At 38.7% G+C, this 13,356-nt stretch overlaps 1 protein-coding gene across 1 annotated transcript in view; it reads left to right on the forward strand.

Annotated features, from left to right (window-relative positions):
- Positions 1–13,356, forward strand: part of cftr (CF transmembrane conductance regulator) — a 28,391-nt gene that overhangs the window by 1,206 nt on the left and 13,829 nt on the right. The window contains exons 2-15 of the mRNA XM_034305411.2: positions 680–790; positions 2,018–2,129; positions 2,693–2,908; positions 3,040–3,129; positions 4,222–4,385; positions 4,819–4,944; positions 5,259–5,505; positions 6,062–6,154; positions 7,161–7,334; positions 7,513–7,704; positions 10,331–10,425; positions 11,137–11,223; positions 11,385–12,090; positions 13,178–13,309. Of these exons, the coding sequence (XP_034161302.2) occupies positions 680–790; positions 2,018–2,129; positions 2,693–2,908; positions 3,040–3,129; positions 4,222–4,385; positions 4,819–4,944; positions 5,259–5,505; positions 6,062–6,154; positions 7,161–7,334; positions 7,513–7,704; positions 10,331–10,425; positions 11,137–11,223; positions 11,385–12,090; positions 13,178–13,309 (2,545 nt within the window). The remainder of the gene's footprint in view (positions 1–679; positions 791–2,017; positions 2,130–2,692; positions 2,909–3,039; positions 3,130–4,221; positions 4,386–4,818; positions 4,945–5,258; positions 5,506–6,061; positions 6,155–7,160; positions 7,335–7,512; positions 7,705–10,330; positions 10,426–11,136; positions 11,224–11,384; positions 12,091–13,177; positions 13,310–13,356) is intronic.

A 13,356-nucleotide genomic window follows, 5' to 3' on the forward strand; every position in this document is an offset into this window, starting at 1 on the left:
TAACTAACCTCTAACTTGTATGGTAGCACTATTTATTGTATTGTTCTCTGCTTGATATATTGCTTTGCTTATTTCAAGAGTTTCCTCATTTGTAAGTCGCTTTGGATAAAAATGTCTGCTAAATGAATAAAAGTAAATGTTTTTGTGTTTGTAAATGTAAATGCGAGTTTTGCACTCAGGTGTCCATCAGTGGACAGTGGATAGGAAACTGTAATGAATTTACTGGTTGCATAACTGCACTATTTGTCCATATAGTACACAGTCATAAAAGGGATTTATTTATAATTGCACTATCCGTTATCACCCAGATAAGAATGGGTTCCATTTTGAATCTGGTTCCTGTCAAGGTTTCTTCCTCATATTGTCTCAGGGAGTTTTTCCTTACCATCACCTCTGGCTTGCTCATTAGGGATAAATTCACATATTTACAATTTATTCTGATTTAATTTAACTTGAATGTATTTATTTCTGTAAAGCTGCTTTGTGACAGTGTCCACTGTTAAAAGTGCTATACAAATAAAATTGAATTGAATTGAATTAAATGTAGAGTTTAATGTCTGAATGATACATAAACAAACCTCACCGAAGCAGCTACAGTTATCAATAATGATGACGTTGAGAAACTAGTGTGAAAAAATGGGCCTTGTTGTAAATAACGGACTCTTCTGGCTGTTTGCAGGTGGACAAGCCGTATTATGCGAAAGGGTTTTAGGGAAAAGCTGAAGCCATCAGATGTGTATCAGGCTCCATCGCAGGATGCTGCGGACGTGCTTGCAGAACGTCTGGAAAAGTTTGTATTCTCAACACACCATGCTTGCATGCCGGGCTCATTTAAATGTGGGGAAAAGTGCACTAAAGTGCACTGCATATATAATGTATAGATCATTGACTATGTGTAGCATGTGTTCAACACCTTCATATCTAATTCTCATTAGAGTAAACCACAACACCTTCTTTGCAGTTGTAATTGGATCAAGCACAGGCTGAATAGTACATATTAACCTCTTAGAAAAATTAAATGTGCACTAAGAGGACAAAAGTGGGATTTCATGGTACAAACAAACATTTGTTACTGGGGTGGTTCCTATAACAGCTAGAGGAACAAAACTGTAGCAGAACAGCGTTAAGGTACATTACAGGACCTTGTGAATCACTGTTGTACCTTTGAGGGTACATGTATGATGGTTTCAGGCATAGTAGTGCAACAGACAGCATTGCCACCTCACAATCCCAGAGTTCTCGGCTCGGTTACCATTTGTGTGGGAAAAAATGTGTTTTTGAAAGTTTTGTCTGAAAAATTTTTAAACATAAAAGTGCTCTTTTTCCATACACATTGTTATTAAGACACTCCGACTCTAAGAAGGGGTTTTGTGTGAAATATTATTCTGTAATTTGCAACCTTTAGTGTCGAGGTGCTGTTAGTATCCTTAGTGCCTCTTCATTCAGTGATGGGATGAATGACTGGAGGTGTGACTCAAAACTTAAACATGACCATATTTACACCACGAAGAGCTGCTAACAGGCCACATTGCACCAGTTCCTATTGTCTACCCCAGAGGTATAAAGGCTTAAATGTCACGCCTTTGAGTCAAAGTATTAATGTGGTGTTTCAGGGTAACAGGGTAAATGCCACCTTGCTTCTTCCAGTAAAACCCATTGCATGCCATGTTTCACATAGCCAACAATATGTTTGCTTGGGTTGGGGTGCCAATTTAACGGGCATCAAACATGACCTTTTAAAGTGCCAGGCCCCTAGTGGGTGATAGATGGTGTGCAGTATTTTTAAGTCCTCAAACACACGTGTCTTCTGGGAATTTGAACTTTTTCTACAATGAAGAGCTTGGAGCAGTCTCCTGTTTGTGAAGGGCTCTTTGCCTTGTTTAATAAGTGAGCAAAATCACCGTGGTTATATACGAGTGTCCTGAACAATGTGGACTCCACCATTTTTACAGTGGATGGGAGGATGTGGAGAGCTGTTTAATTGTTCTTTTTGGGCTTGCTCTATCTTCACACACAGAGAATGGGACAGAGAAGTTGTATCTGCAAAGAAAAAACCCAGTCTCCTACGAGCACTTTCCCGATGCTTCATTCGACCCTTTATCTTATTTGGAGTCCTCCTCTATTTTGGGGTAAGTGTCTAAAGGTCTAATTATGCACAAATTTGTGCTTAATATTTTTGCCCTGTCACTTTCTGTCTGAAATGCAGCAACTTGTGCATGTGCTTGTACATGTGCTAAAACAAAAAAGACTAGAAGTCTGAATATATCTACATATTATGAGTGCTAGCTTGTGGCTGGCAACCTGCTGCTCCTCTGTGGTTACATCAGAGTAGTCGGGCTATTGATGGTGCAGCTCACATGCATGTGTGACTCTGCTCTTGTGTCTAACATTAACTTCAATGGGGTGATCCTGCTGTTGTCATTGGTCATGTAGAAAATGCCACAGTTTGTGTAAAAATACAGTAGCAATATATTCACTGTTCAGCACATAATGATATGTATGTATTCTGGTAGTGGAGTATCCACTAGATATCCTGTGTGTAAAGTTTGTGTTATATTGTCTAATTGTTTATTGTAGAAGCATTATGTGGTTAGCTATCACAACACATGTATTTTGTTATGCATTATGAGAATTAGCTCATTATGTGGAATCAGGTTGATATTAGTCTCACGTTCCCGTATTTCTTGCACAGGAAGCCACAAAAACTGTGCAGCCACAACTCCTGGGCCGAATCATCGCCTCATTCGACCCCTACCATGAGCCAGAGCGAGAACAGGGCTACTTCCTGGCCTTAGGCCTAGGCCTGCTGTTTATCACCCGCTTCCTCCTGCTGCAGCCCGCCGTGTTTGGGCTGCACCACCTGGGCATGCAGATCCGCATTGCCCTTTTCAGCTTAATTTATAAAAAGGTGTGCTGCAGTAAGCAGAAATGTTGTTGAATATAAGTATGTATTTGTATTTAGGATTTGCTGATTCATTGTTAAGAAAGTATGTTGTTAGGTTAAAGTCTAAAAGATTTTTCTTTATTCTTGGTCCTAAGACACTAAAGCTATCCAGCAGAGTGTTGGACAAGATCAGTACAGGGCAGCTGGTCAGCCTGATGTCAGCCAACTTGGGCAAGTTTGATCAGGCAAGTAGCATTTTTTTCTGTTTATATACATATATAACACTTATGCAATCACTTTTGTGCCCTGCTTCATTTATATTCTTATATACATACACACACACACACACACACACACACACACACACACACATATATATATATATATATATATATATATATATATATATATATATATATATATATATATATAAACACTTATGCAATCACTTTTGTGCCCTGCTTCACTATAGTCAACAACTACCACACATTTTGACTCCTGAAAGCTTCTTTTATCTTATTTAAAAGTCAATAGGTACAACATTTCCTATCAGATTTTCCTGTGGTGGCTGAGCATCACTGTGCAAGTGAAGCAAAGGAGCTTGAACTTTAGAACCCTTCAGGAAAGTTGAGCCAGGGTGATGAATTCTGATACACTTTGCAAGTTCTCTGAGGCAATTATCACCCGTATTAAATGTGGTGGGTGTGAAACATTTTGTCTCAGAGAACATACGCAAATTCTGCCTTCTTTAAGTGTGGCTCTATGGGAGGCCAAATGCCCCACCATTCCCCTAATGATGTACTGAATGTGACGGGAGTGTCATTTTTGTAGATTTGTGTGTTTTCTTCTTGCTAACGACCACTCTGACCTGTCCTTGCTTGTGTGTATTTATGTGTCTAAAAGGTAATTGTGTTGCACTAAGGTGCATTGTGAAGTCACAGATAGACAATCTTTTCTTTTGTATTTTAATTTTGTGGCAGCCAACAAAATGGAATAAAGCCACAGGTGCTTTATTACACACTATATTTCTCTGTACATAATATTCTCAGTCATGTGACCATTATATGATTTGACTATTTAAACTGTTTTTGAGCTTCAAATACAATTATGCACTTACCAGCGAAATAAACTGAACAAGTAATTATATTTCATAATTCTGTTCACTTATTTATTTCTCACTTGAACTGTGTTTTAGACATACTTCTGGTAAATTTGAATGCAACTTACTGTTCCCTTACTTTTGCCCGTGAGACTGTATTGACTCTTATATGTGTGAAATTATATAACCTACCTCAAAGTATGATGAAAATTAACCAGAAACTGTGTTTGCTGTACAGAGCCTGGGCATGGCCCACTTTGTATGGATTTCACCTTTGCAGTGTATCCTGTGTGTGGGACTAATTTGGGAGCTCATTCAATTCAACAGCTTCTGTGCCCTTGCTGCAATCTCCCTGCTAGGAGTCATCCAGGCCTGTCTTTCTCATAAAATGGGACCTTACAAGTAGGTTTTTGCCTTTTCATATTTGCAGTACCGCATAGATTCGTGCTTTGAATTTGTACATTTTTTCCTCTACCTCAATATATCACTCCCACCAAAACCCACATTCCACCCGAGTCTGCTGCTTGGGCTTTTTGATGAGTTAGAACAGGTAGCTCAGATCTTGCGCTCTAATCAGGACCTTGGTTTGCCTTGTGCTTTTGAGAAATGTAAACATAGCTGGGAAGAGCTTGTGCTGGCATCTTTTCAGCTTTGCTCAATTCAGACAGCATGCTTCCTGTATTTATAATCGCATATGAATTTCCCATGTTCCCAAGTTTCCCATCTCTGTGCAATCTCAGTTCAATCTCTGTGCCCAGCCAGATGACCAAAAAAAAAAAAATCATTTATCCTCTCCATCCTGAATGTATTCTCTCTTTGTGTCTTTTTAAAAAAGAGCACAAAGGATACTGCTTACTAATAAGCGTCTTGCCCTGACCTCGGAGATTATGGAGAATCTGCACTCAGTGAAAGCCTATGGCTGGGAGGAGATCATGGAGACCATCATCAAGAATATCAGACAGTAAGATACAATGTGACCAGAACAGTATTTCCTACACTGCAAAGGAGATGTTTTAGAATATGAAAATGCCTTGTAAGCAAGAAACTATTTCTTTTGCTGACATAGTTGCAGCCTTTGTTTATTACACCATGGTATAATTATTGTATTTTTTTTCAACTCTGCACCTACTATGCCTTTGTACTTTTATTATCGGTTGTGAAAAATATGATGCCATGTGGCTCATTTCCTGTTAAACAGGATGCTAGCTCTCTTTTCATACTCATTTTTTGAAATTTAAAGCATTTAGTTTTGCTTTCATCCTGGCTGGCTTTCAGAGATGAGGTCAAGCTGACCAGGAAGATCGGCTCCCTGCGCTACTTCTACAGCTCTGCCTACTTCTTTTCTGCTATATGGGTGATCACGGCAGCAGTGGTGCCCCAAGCCCTCACAACGGGCATCACCTTGCGACGCATCTTTACCACTCTCTCATACTGCATGGTGCTGCGCATGACCGTCACACGCCAGCTACCTGCTTCCATCCAGATGTGGTACGACACCATCAGGCTTATATGGAAAATTGAGGTAAAGAATTTTCATCTAATATGACATGTATGTCAAGCTCAATTATCCGTGCTTTAGCTGTGGCATGGTTGGTATGAATAGCATTGGTTTATGGTTGTTGTTTGAGGCCTAACTTATGAGATGTTGTGGAATAAATACATCAAAGAAGTAAGCAGTTGTTTTCAATATGCACTGTCTTCATAGTGTAAGGCTACCTATCAAAATGAGAACACAGAAAAAGGGATAGTTATAAGGATTTCTGCAGTGATTCCAAGACCAAGCAAAACTTATAAAAGCCATCTTAGCTTGGAATGTCTGACAATGCGTTTTCAAAAGTGCCTAAACTGGCAGCTGTTATTCACACCACAACCCTTTAACCAAAAAGACATGAACTGTTGTGCTGTGGTTCAGCACTGCTCGAAACTGCACGGCATGGTGGATTCTTTGTATCATTGTATAACTGTTTGTACTGTCCTGAAACAAGGCCCAAGGTAACTGTTTCTATCTCAGAATGTATCCAAAAATGTGCCTCAAAACTTATTGACTTTTCTTTGTTTTTGTCCACTGTGGCTTTTAGGATTTTCTTAGCAAAGAAGAATACAAACTGATGGAGTATGACCTCAGCATTACAGACATGGAACTTGAAAACATTACAGCTTCCTGGGATGAGGTAGACTTTTCAGTGAACTGTTCTCTCCATCTGCATATTTAAAAACACTTTAATATTTTGCGGGCCTTATGCCATCCCTGAATCTGATGCTTTTGTGGATAGTGTTTTTTTTTTTTTTTTAAAATATATATTAATCGACAAGCCTTGAATGTCATAAATTAGTCTGGAAATTTAAAAAGAAATGGAAATCCAAATACTTTGGAATTTTTTTAATGACAAAATCAGACATTTATTAAAAATATGACTCCATGTGTTATTTTACACATGCCTTTGTAGTGAAAATAACTTTGGTCTGAGTGACAATGTGAATGGTGGGGGTCTAATTCTCAGACTGTCTGCCTGTAAGCAGTGCGAGCAGGTCCTCACTGAAACTCAGTTTAAATGGTGGGAAGAGACGGTTAATTGCTGTGTCCTTTTGTCAGCTGTTTTCTCACTCCATTTGAATAAGAAATGCATGCAGAAATTAATCAGCGAGCTGCTGTCCAACAAAGCCTGACAGAAGTGAATGATTAAACCAGAGTCACACCCACTTCTCTATTCCAGGGCAGTTCTCACTCCCCTGCTCCAGTGAAAATACACAGAGCAATAGCACAAGCTTTTTGTGTGCTTTTGTAGGATGTTCCTCCTTGCCTGCGACAATAAAAATGAAATAAACAGTTCAATCTATCCATGACTATCACAAACCATCATATTTAACATGATCTTTTTACAGTTGCTGTAGCAATCCTGTTATATTTGTCAGATAAGCTTTCAGTATGACTCAGTCACAGGTTGGGATAACAGCTTAATTAGTTAGTTAGTAAATCTCATTTGTCAGTCCTGGACGTGACATGCTGTGCCATGGTCTCATTGACTCCTTTTAACACCCTATGAAAAAAATTCCGCTGGTTTTAACTACAGTAAAAGCAATCTCTGTCAGCTGGACACAGAATTATAATAATCACAAAGATATTATAGGGACATACATATTAGAGTGCTGTGATTGAGAGACTTTCTGTTATGGCAGGGAATTGGCGAGCTCTTTGAGAAGATTAAGCAAGAGAACAAAGCGAATGGCTATCCAAACGGAGATGGACTCTTCTTCACCAACCTCTACATAACACCTGTGCTTAGGAATATCAGCTTGCACTTGGAGAAGGGTGAAATGCTGGCAGTGGCTGGATCCACAGGATCCGGAAAGGTAAGATTACACTCTTGATTCATTTTTTTTTTATTATTAAATAGTCTAAGTAAGACACTAGATGCTTTATGCAGAGACAGAAACACTACACCTACTTCATGAGTGTTCTACTGTCTGAGGTGACCAAGTAAAACACCTCAATCTTTGACCTGTCCTGTACTGTCTTCTGTATGGGTAGAGCTCTCTGTTAATGACCATCCTGGGCGAGCTGGTCCCTTCCTCAGGAAAAATCCGACACAGTGGCCGTGTCTCCTACTCCTCCCAGACTGCCTGGATCATGCCTGGTACCATCCGAGACAACATCCTGTTCGGGCTGACCTATGAAGAATACCGCTATAGCAGAGTGGTTAAAGCATGCCAACTAGAGGAGGTAATTCATATCTTTTGATTAATTCGCTTAGTTTTAACTTTCTGTCTTTTTATTTCTCTTACTCCCACTCTTTCTCATATATTCGTCCTTGTGTCTGTTATGTTATCCCTGCTCGTAATTCTCTTTTCGAACCTCCCACTTTCTGTCTATTTGGTTACGTTTTTTAAAGCCTTCACTCTCTGTCTGTCTCTCTCACTCTGTCTCACTAATCTCATGCCACTCGGAATGTTCAGCTGGCAGTTGAACTGAGAATCTTTGTTAGATACAATGCTGCATTACTGTGTCATATTACTCAATATGGCTCACCCCCCTCACCTGCAATCTCTTGATACCAAAACAGCCAATCATATGCAGCCAACAGCCATGTTGAGTGACAGCGCCCCAGTTTAATCGCGTCTCTTGTGAAAAGAGGCTCACAGATCTGAAATGCTTCATAGGCTGCATAGTCACATTCAGTCCTCGACAAGCTGCTTATCTCACACCAAAATCTATGTGACCGTCGCGACCAAATTTCCATAGGGGAAAAAAAACCCTGTTCGTTTTGTTTTACTCTTTTTATTAAAGTGTTACAATTTTGGAGGAGCAAGAACTTCACTAATACAATTATTTAGGTTGTATCACTATGGTGTATGGTGTGTATGATGTACACATGTATGTTCTCTTTAATTTTTTTAAGTTCATCTCATAATAAATGATAGACAGATAATAATACACATCACTCTTGGAAATTGAAACTTTTGGCTCAGAAATGCAATATGAAATGTAAGGAAAACTGGATATATACTGTATATACACTAACTGGGGATGAAACTGACGAGACAGAAATGAATAGTAGGTTGGATGGTAGGTTAAATGACTCTAGTGTAGCTTCCTTGCAGTGCAGGTGCATTCTGTTGTTTAGATATGTAATCAATGATGAGGTGGTGTGATTCCAACAAAAGTACATTCAGAAGTGTTTTATTCCTTGTATACATTGCAATTTGCCAACGATTAGAATTTTTAATTTGTTAATGAATGACATCATGCCTTTTATCCTTTTATAGTTACATTTAATAAAACAAGGTAGTTCGTCTAACCACTTACATTATAGCTGTTATAAACCGTTTTTTTATTCACTGCATGCATGTCATGTTACCGAGAAACCGGAGAGCTCAAAGTCCTCTGTTCTGAAGACTCTCCCATGGCGGAAAACACACTGACCGTTGCAAAGTAGTGACACTCGAGACTCCTTCCATAAATGCTAAATAAATGTCTATTACTAAATGCTTTACAGAAAGCTTCTCCATATCAAAATTATAATTTTTTTGTTAAATAAGAACACTTTTTTGTGTTTGTCTATTATTAGGCATAGATTATATGGAGCATCTGCCATACAGATTCCTGTGACTAAGCTGTTGCTATTAAAACAGTAACCTATTATAACAAGCACATTAATATAAACCTACCATTTGAATTATACAGCAATATTATACATAGAGCTGCAGTTATAGAAAATTAGTGGTTGGAAAATTGTGGTATAAAAGAAGTTTTCCTTCCAGGAAAAGTGAGGCAGGTTAACGTATAATGAGTGCAATATTTACACTTTCTTGTTAATGACACTGTTTTAACAGTACTACTGAGATGACAGTGGCTCATGCTACCATATTGCCAAAGCCGTCTTTTATTCATTGTTTCATTTTGACAAATTTCTAAAGAAAGATGGTTTCTCTGTATGCTAAACGAAGGGAATCCACATCATGGCATTTTCACAATGCTACACTTAAAGTTCTATATATTAATGATCTGGTGTTGACAACCTCATAAACATATTTGTGGCTTCTTTAAACCGTAAAAACAAACATCCATTAACTCAATTCGCTTTTTCACAGCTGACTTTAGTGGGTTTGTGTTGGGTAGTCCATCTCACTTTTATTGTCACACAACATTTCAGACTTTATACATGTCATGTCTGAAAGTTTCCGCCTAAACTACAGCAAAATTACTATTCCAGGCAAAATCAGTTCATTGTCTCAATGAAGCTCTTTTACAACTACTGATATATTTATTTCCCCTGATGCTCCAAAATTGGACAAAAGTTGTCAAGGAGGTAAGATAACTCTTTATTAATCGTTACAATGTCATAACTGTATTTACTTATTCCTTATTTGTGTCTCTATTTTCATGATCTGTTTTATTTGCTGAGAAGCAAAACTGCCAAGACAATTTTCATATTATCTTTATATCACATGTAATGTTGAATAAAAGTGAATCTAAGTCAGATTTATCTGTGTGTAGAGATTTTGCCTTACCTCTGTGTCTTATTATCTCTGTGTCTGTGTGGAATGTTTACAGTTTGAGCTAATAGTGTGTGTTTGCATATCCTAAAGTAAGATCATCATTCATGGTGGTATTTTATGACATATTTTGCCTCATCGTGTGTGATGTCTCTGTACAGTATATTGTGTCCCATTCATATGTCAGGTGGTCATACGTCAGTGTTCTTTTCCCTGAATCAATGAATTATTTTTCCCAGTGTCAAGTGTGTTCTTCTGAGCTTGTCAGAACTAATCATGAGATTAAATGAATTACGCACTATGCTCAGCTGAATAGAAATTAATACAGCTTTCTCTTGTGCTTTGATCTTTAGGACCTGGCTGCGCTTCCTGAGAAGGATAGGACGCCTTTGGCAGAGGGGGGACTGAACCTGAGTGGGGGACAGAAAGCACGGGTCGCCCTAGCCAGGTACATGCACAAAAAAGGAAAATATTCCTAATTTTACAGTATATCTGCAAAGAAATAAAATTCTAAGATTTGTAATGTGAATAATGTAATTCTAAGAATGTAATATGGTTGTATCTTATCCGTGACGGGATTAAAAACAAGACAAAAGTTCTACAATGACCATCTTGGTATATAGATCTGATGTGAATATATTTCAAGAATTTTTCAAGAATTATTTAACAATTTCAATATTTCAAGGATAACGAGGGTGAGCAGTTGGACTATTATAACCAAGGGGATCCAAAAGCTGTTTAGAGGGCAAACAAGTTATTAGAGAATATTTAGAAATCGTTCAGAAATGGAAATGCAGACTTTTAAACTGGTATCCAGTTTTTCAGTAGTTATATCTTAACATGCACTATTGGCTACTGGTGATAGAGACAGAACATCAAACATGAAACCTAACAAACTAAATATCTGGTCGCTATATAAAATATAATATATATAAAATTTTTGTCTTCTTTATTTTCTCATAAGTTTATGTAATCTTTTGTTTTTATCACTTTTTGCATTACTATGAAATTGTTTATAAAGAGTAAATATGCTTTGAGTGAAAATGTATTTTTCTTGGATTATGTTTGTGTACAAGATACACTGACAGATTCTCCACTTGTGTCTAATGTAAAGATTAATTTACAAAACTGAAAGTTATGTTTTGTTTTAATCTCTTAGGGCTGTGTACAGAGATGCTGATACCTACCTGCTGGATGCACCTTTCACACATTTGGATATTGCTACAGAGAAAGAGATATTTGACAAGTACGTATATCAAATATGAAAACTGTCACATGCAGTATGAAGTGATTATGGTGGTCCTTTCATGAGTTGACTGCTGTACTATATGACCTGAAATATTGTGTCATATTTCATTGAGTTTATTAAGTATCTGTTTAGTTTTAAACCACTTGTCTTTCTCCCAGGTGTCTGTGCAGGCTCATGGCCTCCAAGACCCGCGTTGTGGTCACCAACAAGATTGAACACCTAAAGCGGGCCGACAAGATCCTGCTGCTGCACAACGGTGAGTGTTTTTTTTATGGCACGTTCTCAGAGCTGCAGTCACGACGGCCTGACTTCAGCTCTTTGTTGCTGGGTCTGGAGGCCTATGACAACGTTACTGCCGAACGCCGCTGCTCCATCCTCACTGAGACACTACGCAGAGTATCTGTGGATGAAACCTCAGGGATACGTCCCGATCGTCCGTCCTACCGGCAGGTGGCTCCTCCCACCTACAAAGACGAGAGGAAGGCGTCAGTGATCGTCAACCCACTGGCGGCCGACCGTAAGGCTTCCTTCATCCAAGTGATCGAAGAGGAGACCAAGCGGCCACTGCCTGACCGCAAGTTCTCCCTGGTGCCTGAGAATGAGCTGGTGGACGAGTCGTTCATGGGGAATGATATGTATCACAACCACGGCGTGCACATGGCAGGCCAGAGAAGGCAGTCTGTGCTGGCCTTTATGACCAACACACAGGGTCTAGGTAGACGTGACCAGCTCCAGACCTCCTTCCACAGACGCCTGTCCATTGTGCCCCAGAGTGAGCTGGCCTCCGAGCTGGACATCTATACCCGAAGACTGTCCAAAGACAGTATCTACATCACCGGAGAAATGGAGGACGAGAATATTGAGGTAAAAGATGTCAGACACGATGGTACTTTCATAGTTCCATAGGCCTCGGAAACTAGCCCTTCTCTTGATTCCCCCTGTTTACAGTTTACAGTTTAAAGCCTAAGCTTAAAGACACAAATCATATGATCTTAATAAAATGCCTAACCCAAGGGTCATCAACTATTTTCATAAACCCAGCTGAAAAATACTGTAGCAGAGCTGTTCAGTGTATGAAAAAATGGAATGAGATTCTAGTTTTCTAAACATCAGCCAGCACAACTTCTTATCCTATTATCCAGTCACATGCATTTTTGTAAATTGAGTAACCTTTACATAACTCAGATGTAAAACTCATTGGACAAGAGACATTAAGTCAGAAAGGGAAGAATTTTCACAGATTTTCTTTTTCCATTTCATTTATTTTCGCCAGTCTGGTTAGTGAGGTTAAAAAAAAAAAACACAGAATTGGACAGTGAAGTATGTGTTTATTCTCTGCTTTAAGGTCAAAACAGATGTATCTCCATGGCACTAGTCAAAAGTGGTAACATGAACTACTTGATGTCTTATTTAAAGCCACAAACTAACAATCATTGGATAAGCATTAAAATGTAACTATTGTCACCATTCAGTCAGGTTAGTTGCATATCCGGATTTTTGTAAGGGAAGAATTTTATGAAACTGGACCTTCACACACTACACAAGAATACTATACTATGTAGAGCAATAGGAATTTAGTGCTTAGTGATAATGACAGGAAGGTGAGTTTAAATTGCCAGATCTGTCAGGTACTCAGTAGTAGCACTATGCCAGTCCGTATGGGAACCATGCTCACTCATTCAGACCTCACGGCAATTTAGCATAACCAGGAGTAAGAGGGTGGAGGAAACACACATACAGACACAGGGAGAAAATGCAAAACTCCTCACAGTCAGTAACCCAAGCTCAGGATTGAACTGGGGGATGCTGGAGCTGTGAGGTGACAAAGCTACGCACTGTACCACCATATAAGACTTAATATCTTAGAAAAGAGTGAACATGCTTAATTGTGACACCTACATAATTTCAAATCCATGCTGTTGTTGAATAATTAGCACTGTGTTTTTCACAGGCATGCTTTGCAGATGAACAAATAGAGGATACTTTTGAAACCACAAAATGGAACACGTATGTCAGATATGTGTCGACCAACAAAAGTCTCACATATGTTCTGATCTTCATCCTCATCATTTATGCTATTGAGGTAATCATTGCTAATCATTATTCATCTTTGCAGTGTTTATCTTATTG

The sequence above is a fragment of the Pangasianodon hypophthalmus genome, chromosome 6, assembly GCF_027358585.1.
Source record: "Pangasianodon hypophthalmus isolate fPanHyp1 chromosome 6, fPanHyp1.pri, whole genome shotgun sequence".
Lineage (NCBI taxonomy): Eukaryota > Metazoa > Chordata > Actinopteri > Siluriformes > Pangasiidae > Pangasianodon > Pangasianodon hypophthalmus.